Consider the following 22,978-nt stretch of genomic DNA (forward strand, 5'->3'; position numbering starts at 1 on the left):
AAACACCTATTTCATTTCTATCTGCTTCATTACTGGGAAGCCCACTGTACCACATCAATGCAAATGTAAACATCATGGCAAGCTGATATTGATTTTTCTACTATTGGGTTTATAATAATAACTATTATGTAGAATGTCCAGTATTATAAAAACCCAATCTCTTCATATATAATATATTATTTAAAGACAAATTTTCTAGGTAAGAAAGATTAAAATATATTTTCCTTACTAACATTGAAACAGTTTGCACCATGGAGACATGGGTTTGTTCCAGATGCATCGTAAATAGCAAATGGCCTTTCCTAATTATGAAGCATTTGTCCCAGAACATGCTTAAATAATACAGGCAGTTGGAATATAGCTTTGGGCTAACATATGCCTTAATAATGTTTGGAAGCAGTTGTGAGCTTGATGAGCCTACTCGAGGTCTCTTCCAAGCCTCTGATTCTGTTACATGAGTATTTGAGTGATCACAGAGGTTTCAGGCAACAAGAGATGATGGGCGGGATAGGCTTCTAGAATTCCTTAAGCATATATTTAAAACATCTTGTGGTAAGAGTTGGCTTTGTATAGTGCTGAAGATGAGGTACGACAGGAAATTGATGGTGCTTTTCTTTTTCCTTCTTCTTGCACTATGCCCTTGAAAACTTCTAGCCCATTTAGAGAGAGTATGGATCAGCAGAAATGTTTAAGTGAGGCCCACCTAATGTCTTAGAACTTTCCCTAAAGAACTTGGAAGCCATTTCAGAAAACTCAACCAATGTTCTTCTGCAGAGGAAAGAAGCTCACACACTGCTCAAATTACAAAGCAATCCTCTGCTAATAGAGATCATGAGGGCCTGTGGTGATTTGCCAGTGAAGTAGAAGAATGGAGAGAGATTACATTAAAAAAGTAAAATGAAAGAGGTGAAATTAATTTTACCAGTATATTTTTATTTAATGCAATATATCCAAAATATTATTTTCCTAGCAATCAATATAAAATTATTTTTACTAATATGCTCTTTTCATGTTAAATCTTCCAAATCTTGCATGTAGTTTACCTATATGGCTCATCTAAATTCATGCAGCCAAGTGCTCCACAGCCACATTTGGTTAGCAGCTATCATATTGGACAGTGCAGGTTTAAAAAAGCATCAAGAGCTAAGAGAACATAAACAAGTTTGGAGAAGGTTTTGCCTGGAAGGGTCTGAAAAGTTAAAAAAAAAAATAAAATAAAACCTACATTTGAGTTGGGCCTTGCAAGGATGAATGGGAGCTTTAGGAGACGACTGGGGAGAAAGTCACTGTAGGTTTAGGGACCATCATGAGCAAGGGCATGGGGTAAAACAAACTTTCTGGAGGCCTAGAGGGTAGGTTCAGGCTGGAGATAAGGCTTGGGAAGACCTGGGAAACACCTCTAGTACCTCCCTCTGAGATATAAGTTCTGCCTTGGAATTGCCGGGTATCTGAGCATTTCTTTTTAAAAAATAGTGGCGTGGGGCTTATGGAAAACAAAACAAAACAAACAAAAGAAAACACATTTTATTTAGTTGTCTAACCTGATAAAACCCATCTGTTATCAACTTTTGTAAAAAGAAAAATTGTTCCCATACATAAAATTCACTTAGCTGGCCCTTGCTAGCATTTGAGACTCTTCATCTTGGCCTCCTTAATGTTTCCAAAGCTTTCTGGACATTAAGAGGTTCGTCCTGGGACTCACAGCAACCTGGCACGTATTTTCTAGAGTGCAAATATCCATTGTCCTGAGAGATTCCAGAATATGGAGAAAAGTAGGCTGCTTTCTTATGTCAAGTATAATTTTAAAAGTGTAAGAAAATAGTTCGAAGATATAATTTTATATTTATAATATTTATAATGTAGAAATTGATAATTGCAAGCTCACTTTGCTCATTACAAGCCACTTAGATTAGCTTGTGATATACATGGTTCTCCTGTTTAAACTAATGGCAGTTATTTTGAATTACATGAATATAGCACTCATTATTTCACTTCTTCATTTCCATCCCTATGTCCAAGTTAAAAAATTGGGCATTAGGGTCAAATTCTTAGGGTCAAATTCTCTCTATTTGACGTGTCCTGTCTGTTCAGGCTCCTTACTACTTTTGTAATGTATCCAAACTCTCTTGTTTCTTTGCCACCATTAGAGTCACTCACCTGGCCTGTTACGAGAGCCTGCTAACTCCTCTCTCTCCCTGTCTCCTCCAGTCTGATCTTCTTCCATTGTGCCATTGGGCTACTGCCAGTATAATCTTTCTGAAGTGAATTACCTGTTTTAAATCCTTCAATAGTGGCCTCTTGCTAACCTCAGGATCAGTCTTATCTCCACAGCAAGGCAGAAAAGAACCTCTGCCATCTAGTCATGTGCCCCTTCCTTATGGCTCCACTTTCACCTCTGACGACCTCTACCTCACCCAGCTCCTCTGCCTCTGGTTGGACTGGTTGCAGTTTCTCCAAGAGTCTTTTTTTTTTTTTTTTTTTTTTCTTTTCGCTTAGGAACCCCTTTCCTGGAGAGCCCTTGTAGTGGTGGTGGTGGGTGACATTAAAAATATGAAACAACTCTCCTGGCACACTTGATTCAGAAGCCAGGACTACGAGGCCCCTGCTGACTCAGTGTTAACCCTTTAGAGGCTGAGCCTAGGGGAACGTGGGGGAAAGGGCCAAGGAGATACTCAGGGAACTCAGGGAAGTGGCCATTTACTAAATGGTATGAAAGTATATGTGTGTTTTAACAACCGGCATTCACCCATGGGTGCAGACCAGCTGAGTGTCAGCCCTGCCCTTCCCACTCCCTCTCCCTCCTTTTCTGACTTAATCCTTTTTACAGGACTTGCTTAGGGCAGTGGCTTTTAATCTTGTGGGTGCCATGAACCTATTGGGCAGTTTCATGAAGCATATGGACCAATCTCAGGATAATGTTTTTAAAGCATAAAATAAGATACATAGGATTACAAAGGAAGCCATTTATATTGGAATACAGTGATAAAATATGTAATAATAAATTGTGATTTCATAACACAAAGATCTAGGGGCAGGTCTAACAACTTCTATATTTTCAAGGTAATGATGAGCATAAATTATATTTAACATCTCTGCAGCAAATATAGAATGATATAAAAATAGCCATGGTTTCTATTAGTGACAAACCACCACTGTGGTTTGTTGCCTGAATTTGTAATTGCAGGAAATGCTAAATTTCAATAACAGATTATTTTACAGATCAGTAAAATAAAGGTGTTGTTTTCTCCCTCCCATTCATGGACCCGTTGAGTTCTTTCTATTAACTTCTTGTTGGTTCATGGATTCTGGTGAAGAACCCCGGCTTAGATGGTTCTCTTCTGCAAAGAATTCTTTAATTGGCCCTCTTCGGCCTCTCCCCACAGGACATATTTCTTTGCCTTTCCTATTTGAATTCAGAGTCTCATATACATTTGCCCTTGATACAATTTATCTTTAATTTATTTTTCTTTTGTACTTACATTCTTTCTCTTATATAAGACCAGGAGTTGACAAACATATTCTGTAAAAGACCACATAGTAAATATTGTAGGCTTTGTGGTCCATAGGTCTCTGTTGCAACTATTGAGCTCTCCTGTTGCAAAAGCAGCCAGAGATAGGCAGGGTAGGGAGCTCCAAGATTCAGTCCTTCCACCGAAAGAGCTATTAAATACACAGGAACTCTATTTTGAAACTCCAGAAGCCAGAGATCATTGTACAGCATCCAGGAATAAACTATGGTAAAGAATGATAAATTGTTCTCTGCTCAGTGGCTACCAGTGCCTATCCCCACTCTTGCAGCAGGCTGCCATGGGACCCAGCCCCTGGCTAGTTCACTGGGGACTGAAAGGACATAAAAAAATCTCTTCCCCAAGAACAGGGGTGGGCATTGCACATGGCTGGCTGATCATGGCTTTTGATTAGGATTGCTGGATGCCAAGCTCTGAGGGCAGCTATTGTTTCACGCCATTCCTGACAAAAGCCATTGTTTCATCCTTCCCTGGACAGGGGTGGAGGCAGTGGAGATTTAAAGATGCAGCACTTCCTCAGGGCTGAAGGAGACAGGTAGCTGAAGGGCTGCATTTGCTGGGCAGGCCAGCAAAGCTCAGCTTTGGGGAGCCCTGAGAAGCTTTTGGTGCCCCTCCTGATTCCCTCCCCAGGGCATTTTGGAGCTGGTCTGCACCCCATTTCTGGGCCCCTGACTCTGATTTGTCTAGGAAAGGCTAACTTGGGAAGGTCCCTCCAGGAAAAAGCAGCTTGAGACAATGAAAGGAGTGTTAAAAAAAACCATAGAGGCAGATGGTCTGGGACAAAGGCCTGCAGGCTTCAAATGCTTCAAATCTGTGATTGCGGGAGGTCTGTCTCCTGGTGAACAGAGGGGACAACCAAACTCCTGTAAACAGGGAACTCCAAAACAATGAACTCTAAAACACGTAACAAGCACAAGTCTAGGACAAAACAGAGGCCCAGAAAGACATGGAAAACCATGTACATTGTATTTGCCTTGGGCAGACCTTCCTGATAAGAGCACCGAAGCTCAAAAAAATCTTCATCTCATCCCCAGCTCCTTACATCTCAGGGAATAAATCCCAGAGTAAACATTCTAAAATATTAAAATGTACAGTGTGCAACAGAAGAGTACAAGACAAAGAAATAGGAAATCATGGCCTATCAAAAGGAAGACGATAAAAATACAGAAAACACTAATGAAGAAGGTGCGAATGTGGACATATCGAACAAAGCCTCTCAAAGAAAATTATCTTAAAGTGCTCAAGGATATGGAAGAAAGTACAGAGAAAGAACTGAAGGAATCAGGAAAACAATGAAAGAGTAATATGAGCAATAGAAATTTTAAAAAGGAACCAAACAGAACTACTGGAATTGAAGACCACAATAATTGAAATGAAAAATTGCCCAATAGGGTTTCAAGAGCAGAATGGAGCTTTCAGAAGAAAGAACCAGTGAATTTGAAGACAAGACACTTGAAATGAGTCAGGCTGAAGATCAGAAAGAAAAAAGGAATATTAAAGGTGAAAATAGCCTAAGATAGCTATGGGACGCCATCAGGTGCACCAGTATATGCATTATGGGAGTCCCAGAAGTAGAAGAAAGAGAGAAAGGGGCAGAAGGAATAGTCAAAGATATAATGGCAGAGAACTTCCCAAACCTAGCAAACGACATGAATACGCACATCCAGGAAGCTCAGAGAACACCAAACAAACGTGAGGAACAATATGCCCTGTCATATACTGATTGCACTATCGAATGCAAGGGACAAGGAGAGAATCCTGAAAGCTGCAAGAGAAAAGCAACATGTTAGGTACAAGGGAGTCCCAACTAGAATGGGTGCTGGTTTCTCATCAGAAACCATGGAGGCAAGAAGGCAGTGGATTGAAACAGTTAAAGTGCTGAAAGAAAACAGCTGCCAGCCAAGAATGTTATATCTGGTGAGACACTCTTTCAAAAGTGAGGGAGAGATTAAGACATTCTCAAATACAAAAGCTGAGGGAGTTCATCAATGCTAGACCTGCCCTACAAGCAATACTAAAAGGAGGTCTTAAGACTGAAAGGAAAGAACACTAGGCAATGGTTCAAAGCAGCATAAAGAAATAAAGACCTGCGGTAAAGGTAACCACTTGGGTAATTTTAAACGCCAGTATTATTGTATTGTATTGTTTGGTATGTAACTCTACTTCTTACAGATGGTAGAATGCAAAGGCTTACAAAGTAATGATAAATCTATGCTTTTGGACATATGTACAAAGATATATGGGGTAGCAAGTACAAAAAAAAAAAATGGTAGTGGGAGAGAGGGGTATAGAAAAAGTATATGTCCATGCTTGAAGTTAAGGTGGCATCAAACCAAACACAATTGTTTTATATTTGAGGATGTTAAATTTTAACCCCATGGTAACTGCAGATATATTTATCTGAAAAATATATCCAGATAAAAATGAGAAGTTACTCAATATGGTGCACAACCGAAAAAGCAAATAAATATAAAAGTATGAATTAATGGAAGTGAGGAACCGAAAAAGATATAAGACTTACAAGGGTTAATTAGATCTCCATTTGAACAAAAAAAGGGACCCCTACCTCACACCATATACAAAAATCAACTCAAAATTGATCAAAGACCTCAGTATAATAGCTGTAACTATAAAACTCCTTGAAGAAAACGTAGGGAAGCATTTTCAGGATCTTGTGTTAGGCAGTGGTTTCTTAGACTGTACAACCAAAGCACAAGCAACAAAAGAAAAATAGATAAATGGAACTTCATCAAAATTTAAAACTTTCTTGCCTCTAAGGACTTTATCATGAAAGTAGAATGGCACCCTACACAATGGGAGAAAATATTTGAAACCCACATATCCATTAAAGGTTTAATATCCAGAATATATAAAGAAATCCTTTAATGCAACAACAAAAAAATAAACAACACAATTTAAAAAATGGGCGAAAGCCTTGAACATGTACCTCTTCAAAGAAGATATAAAAATGGCCAGAAAGCACATGAAAAGATTCTCAACATCATTATCCATCAGGGAAATGCAAATCAAAACCACAATTAGATACCATTTCACACCCATTAGAATGGCTGCTATTTAAAAAATGGAAAATAAGTGTTGGAGAGGATGTGGATAAATAGGAACACTCAGTCATTTCTGGTGGCCACGTAAAATGGTGTGGTCGCTGTGGAAAACAGTTTGTCAGTTGGTCAGAAATCTAAGTATAGAACTACTATATGACCCAGCAATCCCACTACTAGAGATACAACCAGAAGAATGGAAAGCAGGGACTCAGATATTTGCGCACCAATGTTCATAGTAGCATCATTCACATTTGCCAAAAGCAACCCAAGTCTTCATCAGCTGATGAGTGGATAAATAAAATGTGGTATATATATGCAATGGAATATTATTCAGCTATAAAGAGAGGAATGGTGACCTGATACATGCGACAACATGGATGAATCTTGAAGACATCGTGTTGAGTGAAATAAGCCAGACACAAAAGATCAAATATTGTATGATCTCTCTGATTTGAAACAATTATAATAAACAATCTCATAGAGTTGGAAAACAATATAGGTTACAAAGGGACAAGGTGAGGGTAGGTAATGGGAAGTTGAGGCTTAAAATTTACAGGGTTCCTATTTGAAATGATGAAAATGTTTTGATAATGGATGGTGGTGATGGTAGCACAATATTGTGAACATGAATACAATTAACAGCACTGAAATATGTATCTGAATATGATTAAAAGGGAAAACATCAGATTGTATATATGGTAACAGAATAAAAAATTTTAAATATCTATGGAACTGCACAGTGAGCTATAACTTAAACTATTAACTTTACCTAATAGTACAATTATAAAAATGTGCTATCATCAATTATAACAAATGTTCCACATCAACTGAAGTTGTTGTTGGGGTGGTATATGGGAATCCTGTATTTCGTGCATGATTGTTCTATAAATCCACAACTTCTCTAAAAAAAACACACAAAACCATAAACAAATGATATAGAAGGTGATGTTCAGTGGATACATCACATTCTTTTATGCAAACCATGGTCAATGGTCATTGGTGGTGGTAAGGGCAACGGTGAGCCCACTAACCACCTCTTTAGAATACCCTTAGTCCACCCTACAAGGATAGTTATCAAGATCATTTCAAGAAGGCTCTAGAGGCACTTTTTCAGATGGAAGGTTGACTACATTCTTGTGAATTATGTTGCAGAAATTGTAGAGGAATTATTTCCTATGATCAGTAAGGATGCATTTCAGTGAATCACAGTTAGTTTTTCCTTCCTGATCTTTGACTACAGTATAAAAGACCTTTTGGAAAGTGAGATTTTCAATACAGGTTTCTATTTTCTATTCCTTAATTACAGTATAAAAAAGATCTATTGAAATATTGAGGGTTTAGTATTAAAAAACAAAAATCTTTCCTAATCTTGAAAAAATGTAGTCAGAGACAATATGCCAAAGAATGATCATAGCTGTGTTGAAATAGACTTTATTTGTGGACACTGAAATTTTGTCAGAAAATACACTTTAAAAAAATATATTTTCAGCCCATCTAAAAATATAAAACCCCTTCTTAGTTAGTGGGTCATGCAAAAACAGACACAGGCAGATTTGGCTCAGACCATATGTACTAGACCCTATGTTGAAAGCAGGAACTGAGATTTTGTTTTCTATTCCTTACATCTACCACCAGTGTGTACCTTTTTTGTGTAAAATAAATATGAGCTGTATAAATATTTACATCTGTGACTTGCTTTATACCCACACATGCCTTCTCAATATTCTTCCAAATTTGAATCGGATGGCAGATGAATTCTCTAGTATTAGAATTTAAGCCAAACTCAGATTTGTGGTCTCCCAGTTTAGCATAATTTTGTGGCTCCTTCCTCTGTAACCTTGGTGTCTGTTTAATGAAGGCCGATGTTTCTGATGTTGAAGGTGCTCTTTAAGTACTTGGGCACTTAGAGTTCCCTAAGTAATGATTTCCACTGAGTGGAACCGGGCCTTAACCTGATAAAATGACAAATGCTTTAGGAAATCATTTTAGATACATACTTGAACTAAAAGAAAAATTCCTTTCCCAAGTTTTCTCTGCATTTTGCCTTTCAGACTTAAATGTTCAACAGTGGTAAGCACCGTGGAAATAAGAATTTTATTTGTGATGTGCTTATTCCCTACAGAGATTAATACACTACTTAAGATCAACAGGAAATGGAGAGATTCTTTTTTGAATGGTCTCATTAAGGAAGCAACAGACATAAGAAGCAAGGTGTTAATCATAACTCTAATATAATCATGGTTTTGTTGCCTACCTGTAAAATGCTGACCTAACTAATATCTATATTGACCTAATATAAAGAAAGGGTTTGGCATCTTGTCCAATGTTGTGGACAAATTTTCAAGCTCATCATGCCATGTTCATTATCATGCAAAACATCTGAAATGCCCGTCGACTTTTGTTTAGGGACATTTCAGTACCACCTCTAAATAGAAACCAAATGATTAAATCAAATTGTTGAATTTTGTGAATTCATTTTTAGAGGTCATTTTTAACATATAGATTATATTATCTAATAAGGTCAGTTTAGACATTTTAATATAACACTGGCATCTACCCAAGCATACATTCTTTTTCGGCAAGTGAACTTCATGTACATATGTTTCATAAATCGGCAAATATACACAGTGCTTTCTAGACGAGAAGCTAATTTCTAGGGATGTGGGTGGCAGGTTATAAGAGATGAGACAAGCATTTTTCTCTGAAGGAATGTACCAACATTTGAGGAAACGTGATATAGACACGTGGGAGATAATTGACAATAAAGGAAAACGTGCCAGTGACAGTGGGTGATCCAGATAAAAACAGCTGTTGAAGTCCATGGGTGAAAGAGAGGCTGCTGGTCAGGAGGGACCAGAAATGAAACCTAGGCTTGTGGTGTCAACTCAGGCTTAAAATGTTGCAGGTGCTTGGTCACATATCTTTCTTTCTCCCAGCTCTCAACACATGCATGTATGCACACATGCACACACAGAGTTGTCAATCTTTTGTTCTTATTCCCATCACTATAATCTTCATTAAGATTTTCCTCACGTTATTCCTGAATAACTGTTGCTGTCTGCTTGGGATCATCTCTCCTTTTTTGAAACTGTGCACTCAACATATTACTGGAGCAATTTTTTTCACACGGAGTTCTCATCATATTACTACATTGCTCTATGGTTTTTACATAAACTGTTATTTGGCAGCACCAGTGTTGGTCTGTAGTCTGTATGAATCAGGTGTCTCTAAATCCAATTTAAGCCCTTCCAGATTAGTCTTTCCCAGCTACCACTTTGATCATGTCACCTCTCTTTTTAAGAGCCTGTAACAGAAACTTTAACACACAACACACACACACTGCTACTGGAAGAATGCATTTGTTAAGTCTTTCTGTAGGGCAAAGTCTTTCAACATATGTATGCTTTACTTAATTTAGACATTCCACTTCTAGGAATTTATTAAAGGGGCATTTTAAGAATATATACATATCATTTTATGAATACATACAATAGTTACAATTACTTTAATTGCTCCTATTTTTTAAAATAGAAAAATTGGTTGGAGTGTCCTAATTTTTCCTTTTGTCAAAGGCATATGTATACTGCGAAATACCCAGGAACCATTAAAAATGATGAGAATGCAGAAAAAATTTTTCATTTTATTTTTTTTGCTTACAGGCATTTTAAAGGATTATGATTTCCCCATTGTGTATTACTTTAAATCTTGGTTCTTAGATCTTTTTAAAGAACTCTGATAGCTTTTTGTTGTCCATCAAATGAATCCTCAATTCATCATCCTGGCTTCCAGAGCTCTGCATCAACTTACTCTCAATCCACGCAGCTCCCTTACAGAAGTCTCTGCCATTCTTATTTGTTTTATTCCTGACTGGACTCTCACAGTTGGAGCCCTTTCCCTGCTGTGCTCTTGTTTATGGGCTTTGCCCATCCATGTTATCCTTTGCCCATCTCTCTTCTAACTCACCTCCTACCATTTTTAAAGGTCCATTTCCAGTTCCATCTCTAATGAACCTTTTCCTGATTATCCCAGTCTTCTGTGGCTCTATCATGTAGTTTTAAGAGTTGTCTCAAGTAAACAGGTGTTCTGGAAAAGAGCGTGGACTCAGCAGAGGAACTAGAATATGGCTGGAGAATACCTGTGAGATGAGGTTTGTTTTTGAAGTGTTATTTTTAAAGGATATTTGGAAAGGAGCCTTGCATACTACAGTCCTTGCAGCTTTGTTCTTTTTCTTCTTAACTGAATGCCTTTTTTCTCCAAAAAATATTGCTAGCCAAGGGAGAAGTGATATTCTAGTTTCTTAGACTCAAACAACTTTGCAAGGAAAAATTAGGTAAAATTCAAAGACAGATTACTCTGGAGTCCAAGATTCCCTTTATCTTCTCTTTCCCTGGTTCCTCTGTGTTACTCCTAACACTCCCCGCCCCCACAAGGCATGCAAACCAATTAGTTAACAAAGAGAACTGGTAACAATTCCTCTCCTACACCCACAAATTTTGATCCTTTGCATTCGAAGGGCTTAGTCTGAGGGCTGTGAAGAAAAGATAATTGCTTTCTTCTATCTTTCTATGCCCGGCTCATTAAACTATATCCTGATCCCATTCAACAGCCTCTTTCATACTCCCACATACCCCTTCTCAACTCCACACCTTATCCAATATGTAAATTAATTACATGTGCTGACTTAAAATATTTTCTATTATGAACATTTACAAATATGCATAAAAACAGACAGAATAGTAAAATAAATACCCATCACACAGATTCAATTACCTATATTTTTAGTATGCTCATTTTCTAAAGCCTAAGTTCATCTTGATATATAGTCCTGTTAAACGTGGTAACATCTGTCTTTCTACCATTTTCTAAAACTTGTCCTCAGCCATGTGCTTAATAGGTCAAATAATGAAGTTCTTTGGTATTTAGTTTCAACATTTAGTTACACATTGTCCAAGACAGTGAGGTGTAAGAGTAGAAATTAAAATTAAACAAACATACCTAATATATCTTCATGTGGTAACTTTGGGCACAGATTATAATTTGTAAAATGAGCTTCATGTAGAAATCGTGTGTAATTATTATTTCTATTACATGAAATTTGCTCCTAAACTTGAAAATTGAAGTCTTACCCCTATCCTACTTTTTACAATTAAAGAGGCCATAGGTGTCATTAACACCATTCTGGGTAATTACCAGCAAGTGTTATTACTTGGGAGCCTTTCTTTCTGTGCAATATCTGTCATATATGGTCTTCAGGTTACTAAAAACTTTCAGTGTGTACTTAGGTGTTTTTATCTCCTTGGGGATATAAGAGCAAGAGGAAACTTCCAATTGCAAATAATATTGGTATGGAAAACTATGAACTACAATTTGCTTGTAACTATATATGACCTTTTAACAAAGTCGGACAGCATTATGATTTCAGCCTTTAATATATGTAAAAGGTTAATCATTTTCATGACTCTCATGAATAACTCATCTCTTTTGCAGGAGGTTGTTCACAGTTGAAATTCTCTAAGTAACGTTTTCCCTGTTTGTTTTCTTTTTCTTCATACAGCGCTTGTAAATGTGAAACTCTGGGCCATTGATCGGCAATGTTTTCAAACAATAATGATGAGGACAGGACTCATCAAGCATACCGAGTATATGGAATTTTTAAAAAGGTAGGATACTTTCTTTCCTCCTTCTGAGAGTGTGTATTGTCTTCTTAACCCTCTTATCTGAAATGCATGGGAAAACTTCTTGCCTTTATCTCAGTCTTAATAGCCTAGGAATTTGTGGAGGTACATGACTTTGGACTAGTTTCTTTATATTTTTGGTGCCAATTTTCATAATTTTTGGTTATTTCAAACTTTCAGAGGTTCATGAAGTATATTCAGCCATTCAGAATTCTCTCAATAGAGGAGTACAGCTCAGAGAAACAAAGGAAACTTAGTTTGATCTAAAAGGATACTGAGTTCATCTCTAGCTATTTATTGGTTAATGTATTTGTGGTGCCTCTTTTAAACCCACTCATACTGTAAGGCTGAGTGAGTCATCACTTATTGTGTGAGGTTTGGTATTAAAGGTCAGATGACTAAGATGGAGAAGTTATGAGAAGAAGATTATTATCCTTTAATCCTGAGCTTAATTCCCCAAATTAAATTCATTTTGTGTTGCTGTTCTGAAATATCAAAAGTTTTTCTTTCCTTGATATTATATATTATCATAATAACTCAAAATAGGGTGGAAATTTGCAGTAAAAATCTAGCTTTTCACTTCTTAAAATATACATGATATTCACTGAAATGAATTTTTATGTCTCTAAGTTTATTTTATTTTGAAGAAAATATATTGTTTTATCACTGAAAATTCTGATGATGTTTTTTACAAAAAGTAGTTATTTTATATCATTTTTCTTTTGAAAACAGAACCACTAATAAAAGAGTGGTGCACAGATTATGTGAGTTAAAGAAGGAGGGGGTGGTGTAGGTACCACTAATTAATATTTCACTGTTGAGAGCTAGAATATTGAACTGGCTTTTTAATTTCATATCTTCATCTTTCTATGAAGAAATCGTTAAAGCAGAACTTAAAAAATCAAATTCATATTTTGTTTCCATGATACATCTTAACAAATATCTATTGAATCTTAAGATGCAATCTGAATATTCCTTACTGACGTATTTTTTTGTAGTTAATTCATTTTGTTTCTGCTTCATCTTTTTTATATTTTTCATTTCCACATAAAACCTTTCCTTTATATTCCTGCTAAAGGGACAATAAAATTTTAATTAGATGTCAAGTAATCATCTGTTGAATATTACTCTGTTCGTGGGGGGTTGAACCCTCCCACAATGTGATTGGGTGAAAGAAACACTTAGGAGAGGTGGAAATACAAATTTCTGTTTGGAGTTTAGTATAATGTGTGAGGAAATTTAATTCTTCAGACACTATATATAAATATAAATATAGATGTATATAGTATGTGTTTATAAATATGTATATATAATGTTGATGTAGATAAATAACTAATATTCACTTTCTAAGCCTTAGCTTAAGGTGCAAGGGTTACTGATTTCTTTCAATGCAGCCTGCTAGAGGAAGATCCCAACTGATAGTCAATGAAATGATTGCTTGCAGGGCAGAGCCCATTATTTATCTCACATACCAAAGCATTTGGTACTTACAATGTTCATTTCAGCTTCCATAAGTTTGTTTTCTCAAGGAATTGAACTGATACTGTCCTGCGGGACTCTAAACAAGAATTCCTTTCCAAGAGGCACTGTATCTGGAAATGGAGCAGTTCCACTCTCTGTTTTTTTTAATTGACCCTCAATATACTTTTTATTTTTATATTGTTTTCAGAGCTACTTAGTTTGTGGCAATTCAAACCTTCAGCAACAAAAATCGGCTCTCCAGAGTGACTGAACTGTTATCTGTTGTTCAGCTCAGAGCAGGGGCCTTTTAAACTGGTTGAATGTAGAAGAGTAGGTGCTGACGTAATGTCAGTTTCCATCTGCCCACTCAGTAAGACATCAAGTCCACAGTGTTTGCAAAAGTAGTACTGGGCCACAAATCCAGAGAGGTGACATGATTACCATCACTGCCTGGTGCCAAATCTAATCTTCCTAAAATACGACTGTGACCAACTGCTTCTCTCTCTACAACTGTTCGACGACTCCCAATTCTGGTTGAATTATTTACAGCCTCATTAACTGTACATTCAAGGTCTACCCACAACCAATGTCAAGCTACTTTTTTAACCTGTTTTCTTCTTGCCCCAATCACACCCAACAATTCCACATGCCCAAGCATTCCCCATGCTTTTTCCCTAGCCCACTGCTTCCATACCCTTCTCCTCCATCATCAGTGTTCAAATCCCTCTCTTTTTTACATCCAACTAAAAATTACCTCTTGTACAGACACTGATCTCATTCCACTAGAAGTAAACTTTCCCTCCCCTAGAGCTTCATCTCTACCATGTGTCTCATTTTCTACTTTGCTTTACAATTATTTGACTACTAAACTTATTTCTACTTTTAAACTATACATGTTTCAGGACTGGAGCTATGTCTTTAGCATCTTGGTATTCTTTGTAGATAGGCAGTTTTCAGAATTTACAGGACAGTACAAGCAGGACCACTTACCTAGTTGGCAGAATCCAGTACAAAAAGAAAATGTCAGATCCCTTTTTCAAAATTTGTTCAAAATTTCAAGAAAGGGGCAGGAGAGAATTAAACCAAGCAGGGCTCTGTGCAGCTGCAGAGGTCACAAGTGCATTGAAGCTGATCCTGAGTGACAGAGAGAATAATATGCATTCCTCCTTCACATTCCCAGGTTAACTATAATTGCTACCATCTATCTTAAAAGCTTTTAAGAGATGTCATTATGTCTCCAAAGAAAATGATAGATATTTGTGATAAACTCTGAAGAGCAAAATTAATTAAAATTTCTATCATAACCTCAGAATCATTTTTGTTAGTTTTTAAAAATTTTCTTAGCACTTTTACATTATGTAAAACTTTTAAAGTATTACTTAAGTCAATCCATGTTTTTCCTTTATGGCTTCATGTTTAGAAAGACTTACCTATCCTAAGGTTATAAAAATGTTGAGTTAATACTTCAGAGTTCTCTGTAGCAATCAGAGGATGGGAGGTGAGCTTGCTAAATAAAACGATTATCTGGTTTTTTTTTCCACTACAAATATTTTATATTTTATAAAAGTGTTAAAGGTTAAAAGAGTTGTGACACTATCAGAAAAATAAAAGCTCTAGCAAATGATCTTGCAAATCATCAGAATTCCTCACAGTGGAGGTCTCTACTGTACACAGGAATGCTTATTAATTGAGGAATTTCGGGGGTGGTGGCAAAATAAAAGAGGAGTAATCTTATGTCACCACTTATCCCCCAATGCCACCTTTTCCTTCTCATTCTCCTAAATAAGAGTATAAGTTTGGAGGTAGAGAAAAGGCAATGCTTTGGCTAAATGCATTGCTAATAGAAGGATATTTATTAGCAAATTTGTTTTTTGTTTTGATTCCTGTGTTTACCCATTTTGTAACACCCAGTCATGTGCTCTGGACTCCTATTTGCTATCAGATGCCGAATCAAACTGTGGTTCCAGCTCTTTAATCCGATTTAGTCGTTTCCCTTTCATGACTGTGTTTCACATTCCCTGATATAAACACAGATGCTCCCGTGCAAGCATAACAAAAAAGATTCAGGGGGCAGTGCTAAGCATGGTGTGTTTGCTATGGGTTCAGCAGTGATTTTGTCAGTCGCCAACATTTTCCATCTTCTTTGGTTATTGAAAAATGCTTGATGTTTTTTTAAGATGAGTTCTGGAAAACGAGCCAAATAATGCCAAAGTTAATATGTGTTGCTATTCGCTGAGCATATTCTCTGGCATTGCTGTTGATGCTGACATCTACACCCAGAGGCACATCAGAATGCAGCTGTGTGACCACTGGGAGGTGCTTGTAGAACTGGGTTCTGAGTTGGCCCCTAACTATGCTGCTGCTGCTGACAATGATGGTGGTGAACCTCTATTTTTATTACTTGCCTCATTCACAAATCAGAAACACAGCAGGAACTATCTGTAACTTCAGCTACTGCTGACCTTCAGAACATGTTTTATTTATCCACTAGGGCTTTTGGAGGTAAGAAAATGCCAAGTCTGTTCCTGCAGCCTAAGTAAGGTTTTGGAAAGGCAGATTTGCTCAGGTCACCCCTGGGATATCACCTTTCCCAGGCTTCTTATAGCTCTTAGATAAAGCCTATGTCTTTACCGTGGTCTTCAAAGCCCTGCCAACCCTGCCAGCCTCTCCTGATTCATCTTACTCTCCGTCTTCTTGTTTCTCATTTGCTCTTGCTGGAGCCACATGTAGTCTTCCGTTTCCTTGTATATTCCATGCTCCCTCCCACCACAGGACTTTTTTGCACATGTTTTTTGTTTTTTTTTTGCATAGAATGTACTTCTCTTCCACCTTCACATAGTCAACTCCTGTTTGTACTTCATATCACAATTCAAGAGTCACTTTCTCAGAGAAATGATCCTTCATCTCCCTGACTAGGTCAAATAATGAGTTTATGTGCTTTCATAACACCATACAACTCTCTTTTGAGGTGCTTATCACTGTTACAGTTTTGCATCTACATGAGTGATTATTTGGTTAATGTCCATCTTCCACCTTTCACCCCACTCCCCAACTTTAAAACAGGTCTTTTCAGCACCTAACATGATGTCTGGCCTGCCATGGGCATCCCATAGGCCCTAACTGTTGAAAGAACCCTTTGTACCTTTCTTCTTCTTCATTGTATCTGTCCATGGAGATTATCCCAGGAGCCTCCTCTTCCCTTGAATGTTTATATTTCCCAGTGTTTCTGAGGATGCTTGTTGTGGCAGAAAACAGAACCCAGTATCTCCCAAAACAATTATAAATTTCCGTTGTTAAATGGGGGCATTAGAAGAATTAGCTTCCTGAGTTTCTTAATGTTCTTTGAATAAATAGAATTTTAAAGTTTTGGGACTTCGAAGGTCTTTAATGATCATTTGGTTCCCAGCTAACTCTCCAGCAGTTAAGGAACCTGGAGGTATTTTTCAGTTTTAAAACTATCAGTCATGTGGTTTGGCTCTCTATGTAGAAGAAAGGATCTTCTCCAGGAAGCCCTGATTACTGGAAGGTAATTTATAATCAAAGTCCAAAGCTAATGGCCCCTATGAGCAGCTTCCACAAATAAGAGGACCAGGATGGGTGGAGAAGGAGACTAGGCTTTGGTAACCATAGAGCTACTGTGGCAATTATTCCTTTGGCTATAGTTTGCTTGCTCAGAAGCCCTCCTAGATGTTGCTACTGTGTAAGGATCTCATAGGAGGTAAAGCATAGCTGGTAAAGCTTTATGTTCTTCATTCCTTCTCTCTGTCACTAAAGAGTGAGCCCCAAATCCAGTTTGCCCTTCCATTTATTCTCTAAAACAATCATCTTTATATATACATTCAACATATAGGTGAATTAAAATGTGTTACTTACTTATGAAATAGAAAAGCATTGATTAGCCCTAAAAAAAAAAAAAAAAAAATGACCTTATCATTGAATCCTCATGCTGTGGTCCTTTTGAAATCAGAATGGCCTTCACTATGAGAATAATTTCACTTTGAGTTAACCCCTTGACTTCTGTGTATAGTCCATACCTAGACCAAACCTTCCTGAAAAATTCTCTTAATTTCTTTACAGTTTTCTTATCTGGTTGTGCAGGGATCTTTATAATGTTGAATCTTCACCTCTCAGGTCTGATAGATTAACAAGGACTAAAAAAAAGAAAAAAAAAATTAAATATCTAAGACTCACTGCACATTTTATAGATGAAGCAACTGAGCATTGGAGCAGCCAGAACAAGCTCACGCCTAGTTAGAAACAGAGGCTAGACGAGAACTCAGGTTTCCTAATCCTCAGTCTAAGTCCACCATACCTGGACTCAAGTACATAATTTGTTTTCTAATAGAAGCGCCCCACTATAGTAAACTTAAAATTGAGGGATGGTTGGTCATATTTTCTCTTTCCTTCCCATAAAGGCAATTTACCTTATATTGTTAATTTGGTATTATAGAGAATTTTTTATCCTATATTCTATATCTTTATTTTTGATCTTAAGATAATGAAATTTCTAAACTCCTTGCAAGTTTTTCCTTCTCTGATGCAATTCGAAAACCTAAGAATTCCATTTTCTTATAATTCAATCAAATAAGTCACCTTGTTTCTAATTTTTTTTCGTGTATTTTTTCTTGTGTTTATAAAACTATAGTCGTGAAGAGATTTAGAGAGTTCACTGAGTAGACTGCAGTTTTAGGGTATATGAGACCCACTGATTTTGCAGATGAGGGCCAGACTGGTTATGGGATTTGCCAGCCATCACACAGAAAGTTTGTGGTATAATAATCCAGCTCCCTGCTCCCAGGCAGGTCTGAAATTCAGCCAATCTAGAATGTTCACTTTCTTTTGTTCAAAGTCTCCAGGGTAGAATTCTCCACAATCTTGACTAAACATATGTTTCAATGTTTCACAATCCCTATAGGGTAAACATTAATTTTCCTCCTGAAGTATTCATAGCCTCCATGGAAAAAGAAAGTAGCTGCACACAGCTGCCCATCTAACTTTGAGTGAGGCCTGAAAAGTTACATTTCTAACAAGTTCTCATTTCTAACAAGTTCTCAGGTGATGCTTGGGCTCTTGGTCTCTTTGTGAGCCACTGATCCAAGCATAAGATAAAAGTAGGAAATATATTTAGAATATTTTTAATATTTCTAAGACTTGTTGATTTCAACAGAATACCTAGGTTCAAATCCAGTCTTCACCATTTATAGGTAGAAAATCATAGGCAAATTTCTTTAATCTTAGACTGAGTTTCTATAACCAAAAATAGGGGACTGTCCCATCATGAAGACTTGTACCTTGAAATAAAAAAAAAAACAATAGATAACACTAGTAAACATTTATTGAGTGTGTACCAAGCTGTGTTCAAAACACTTTAGATATATTAACACATTTAATCTTCAACAAAAACCTATAAAGTACTGAAATCCTTTCCATTTTATAGATGTGGAAACTGAGTCCAAAGAGGTTAAATAACTTGTTCAAGGTTGCCACAGTTAGTAAGGTATAGAGCCAGTGGCTCTAAAACTGGCATTCTTAGACTCTACCCTATACATCCATAATAAATACTGAGTACTAAAATATAAGCTTCCACACAGTGCTGCCACTCATCCGACTGGTATTTATTTTGCCTGGAAATTTGGGCAGTAAGTTCATTTTGTCCTTGTTGTTCCTGGGTTTCTTATTCACTGTGATGGTTAGGTTCATATGTCAACTTGGCCAGGTGATAGTACCCAGCTGTCTGGTCAAGCAAGCACTGGCCTAACAATTGCTGTGAGGAAGTTTGTGGCTGGTTAATAAACCAACAGGCTGGTTTATTAAATTATCAGTCAATTGGCTGCAGCTGTGACTGATGACTCACCAAAGGGTGTGCCTTCCACAATGAGATTATGCAGTTGGCTGGATTTAATCCAATTTATCAGTTGAAGACTTATAAGCGAGACAGATGGAAGACCTTCACTTCTTCTTCGGCTGCCCAGTGAAGCGTTTCCTGAGGAGTTCGTCAAAGTTGCCGATTCGTTTCCTGAGGAATTCATAGAACACGTTCGTCGAAGATCCCAGTTCATTTCCTGAGGAGATCGTCGAAGTTGCCAGTTAGTTTCCGGAGGAGTTCATCGGACATCTTCCTTGGAGTTGACAGTTTGCTGACTGCCCTACAGAATTTGGACTCATGCATACCCATAGTTTTATAAATTTTATAGTCATAGATACCTCTCATTGATTCTGTTTCCCTAGAGAACCCTAACTAATACAACTTGGTATTGGGACTAGTTCTTGAGAAACAGAATCTTAAAATGGGCTTTTACAATTTGTTTTCTACTCTGATTAGATTCAAAGGCACAAATGATTATTTCCAATAATCAAGAGGGCACTGACAGTCCATGGCATGAGTTGGCAAAGGAGATATGCAAAATAGCACCGTTTGATTCTCCTAATCATGCTCTTGTATGAAGCAAGGCTCTGGGTGATAGTGTTTTTGACACCTTCACAGAGTTTTGCAGAATTAACAGGTATAATGATGTTGGCTGGCTACTCTTAGATACGTTGAATAAAGTTGTAAGAGAAAGGGGCGAGTTAAAGGCTTCAAATTCAAAACTTAAATGCCATATGACAGATGTAAAGTTTTCTATGTGTGCCTGTTAGGTTAGAGTCGTTCAGGAATTCACACAATGCAGCAAGTCATGGTTTAAGTAGAGAGTTCAAGGTTTATTAGAGGAAGAAAGCATGTGGGAGCCAGCGAAAAGAAAGAAAGAAAATGGTTCCAGCTCTCTATCTGAGAGGAGCATTTTTAAAGGAAATACCGATGTTGGGATGGGAGGGTGTTGGGGGGGAAGGGTGCCTGCTGAAGTGTGTCCTGTGCCTCGATTGGGTGAGTGCTTATCAATTTCTGGGCTGATTGGTTGCTAGGGTTCTGATGTATTATTCTTCTTTGAAATGTAGCTGTGTTATCTATCTAGGGAGAGCAGGCCTTTCTGGTTGTTCATCTTATGGGCATATCTTATCTTCCCTTATCTGCCCCCTGGGAGTCGAGGTGCCACCACGGCTGGAACAGCCTTAAACAGCCTTCATCCTTTAGTTTATGGCGCACCTGGTTTTTCTGAGATAAGCTGCGGTGTCCCTAGGTCATAAATTCCTTCTATATCCTAGATTCTTTTTCTGGAATCTGACAGTACCCTAGAAGAAAATCTTATTTCCTGTGCCCACAGACTTGAGGTTTCTGAAAACCCTCTCATTGTGTGAGTAGCAGATTTACAACATAAAATAAAATCTCAACCTCTCAGGGTGTCTGCTGTTAAAGTAAAGGCATTCATTGGAAAAGAATGGGATCGGGAAACTTGGGATGGGGACATATGGATTGAAAATAATGGCAGTGAGGACATTGGAACCCTGGATTCTGTGAGTCATTATTAGATTTACCTGTAGAGGGCTGTCCTGAGGAAATGGCTTCCCCACCTCCAGTCTGCCCTAAGGAGCCTGCCAGCCAACCCCCACCTAAAGAGATTAACCCTTCAGTGCCTGCTAATCCTGTGATCACCTCCCCTGAGAAAGCAGCCCTCACTCCTCTGTCTGGAGAGATTAATCCTGTTTTAAGAGATGAAAATGCAACAGAATGTCCTGAGGTGAATGGCTTGAGGGATAATTCTAACTCTTTTCATGACCTACCCCCACCACCAGTCTTTGCTTCAAGACCTATAACTAGACTAAAGTCCCAACAGGCCCCGAAGGGTGAGGTACGAAGTGTGACCCATGAAGAAGTCTGCTATACTCCAAAGGAACTGTGTGCGTTTTCCAACTTATACAGACAGAAACCAGGGTAATATGTGTGGGAATGGATATGAAGGGTGTGGGATAGTGGTGGAAGGAATGTAAGGTTAGGTCAGGCTGAATTTACTGATATGGGCCCCCTAAGCAGAGATTCTGCATTCAGTGTTGTAGCTTGAGGGGTTAGAAAGGGCATTAACAGTCTGTTTGGGTGGTTGGCTGAAACATGGATCAAAAGGTGGCCGGCCATTACTGGAGGTTGAAATGGCAGAACTGCCCTGGTACAATGTGGAGGAGGGGATTCAAAAGCTTAGAGGGATTGGAATGTTAGAGTGGATTTATCATGGAAGACCTGCTCACACACCCCTGGAATGTCCAGAGGACACACCTTTTACCAGGACTGTGAGGAATAAATTTGTGAGACTAGCTCCATCATCCCTGAAGAGCTCTATAGTCGCCCTTCTCTGTAGGTCAGATATTACTGTAGGAACTGCTGTCACTGAGCTGGAATCCTTAAACACAATGAGGATAATTGGATCCCAAGTCGGCAGAAGCCAAATGGCTGCAGTTAATCACCACAGACAAGGTGGGCGTGGCTACCATAATGGAAAACAGGCTCAAAGCAGCAATCAAACTAATGTGACTCGCAGAGACTTATGGTGTTGGCTCGTGGATCATGGAGTACCAAGTAGTAAAATAGATGGGCAGTTGACTAAATTCTTGGTTGAACTATATAGGCAGAAGAATTCTAGGTCACATGAACAAAAGTCTCCCCTGAATTACCAAAACAGAGAGTCACAGCCCCTTAATCAGTTCCCCGACCTGAGACAGTTTACAGATCCAGAGCCTCTTGAATGAAGGGAAGGCCGGGTACCCTTGGGGAAGGACCCTGTTACACTGCCAAAAATTTATACCGTTAATCTTCCTCCCAGCCTTCCCCAGGGGGACCTACAGCCTTTTACCAGGGTAACTGTGCATTGGGGAAAAGGAAATGATCAGATATTTCATGGATTATTAGACACTGGTTCAGAAGTGACATTAATTCCCGGAGACCCAAAACGTCACTCTGGTCCACCAGTCAGAGTTGGGGCTTATGGAGGTCAGGTGATTGATGGAGTTTTAGCCCAGGTCTATCTCACAGTGGGTCCAGTGGGTCCCCGGACCCATTCTGTGGTTATTTCCCCAGTGCCGGAATGCATAATTGGAGTAGACGTACTCAGCAACTGGCAGAATCCTCACATGGGTTCCCTGACTCCTGGAGTGAGGGCTATTATGGTGGGAAAGGCCAAGTGGAAGCCACTAGAACTGCCCCTGACTAGCAAAATAGTGAACCAGAAGCAATACCGGATTCCTGGAGGGATTGCAGAGATTAATGCCACTCTTAAGGACTTGAAGGATGCAGGGGTGATGATTCCCACCACATCCCCATTCAACTCTCCTATTTGGCCTGTGCAGAAAACAGATGGGTCTTGGAGGATGACAATGGCTTATCGTAAGT

General features: G+C 38.2%; 1 protein-coding gene across 2 annotated transcripts in view; it reads left to right on the plus strand.

Moving 5' to 3' along the window:
* The window catches only part of PRKG1 (protein kinase cGMP-dependent 1), a 1,297,582-nt gene that overhangs the window by 790,323 nt on the left and 484,281 nt on the right, over window positions 1–22,978 (plus strand). For both annotated transcript variants that reach the window (XM_037803756.1, XM_037803755.1), the window contains exon 4: window positions 12,144–12,249. In XM_037803756.1, coding sequence (XP_037659684.1) covers window positions 12,144–12,249 — 106 coding nt within the window. The remainder of the gene's footprint in view (window positions 1–12,143; window positions 12,250–22,978) is intronic.

This window comes from Choloepus didactylus, chromosome 15 (assembly GCF_015220235.1).
Source record: "Choloepus didactylus isolate mChoDid1 chromosome 15, mChoDid1.pri, whole genome shotgun sequence".
Classification (NCBI taxonomy): domain Eukaryota; kingdom Metazoa; phylum Chordata; class Mammalia; order Pilosa; family Megalonychidae; genus Choloepus; species Choloepus didactylus.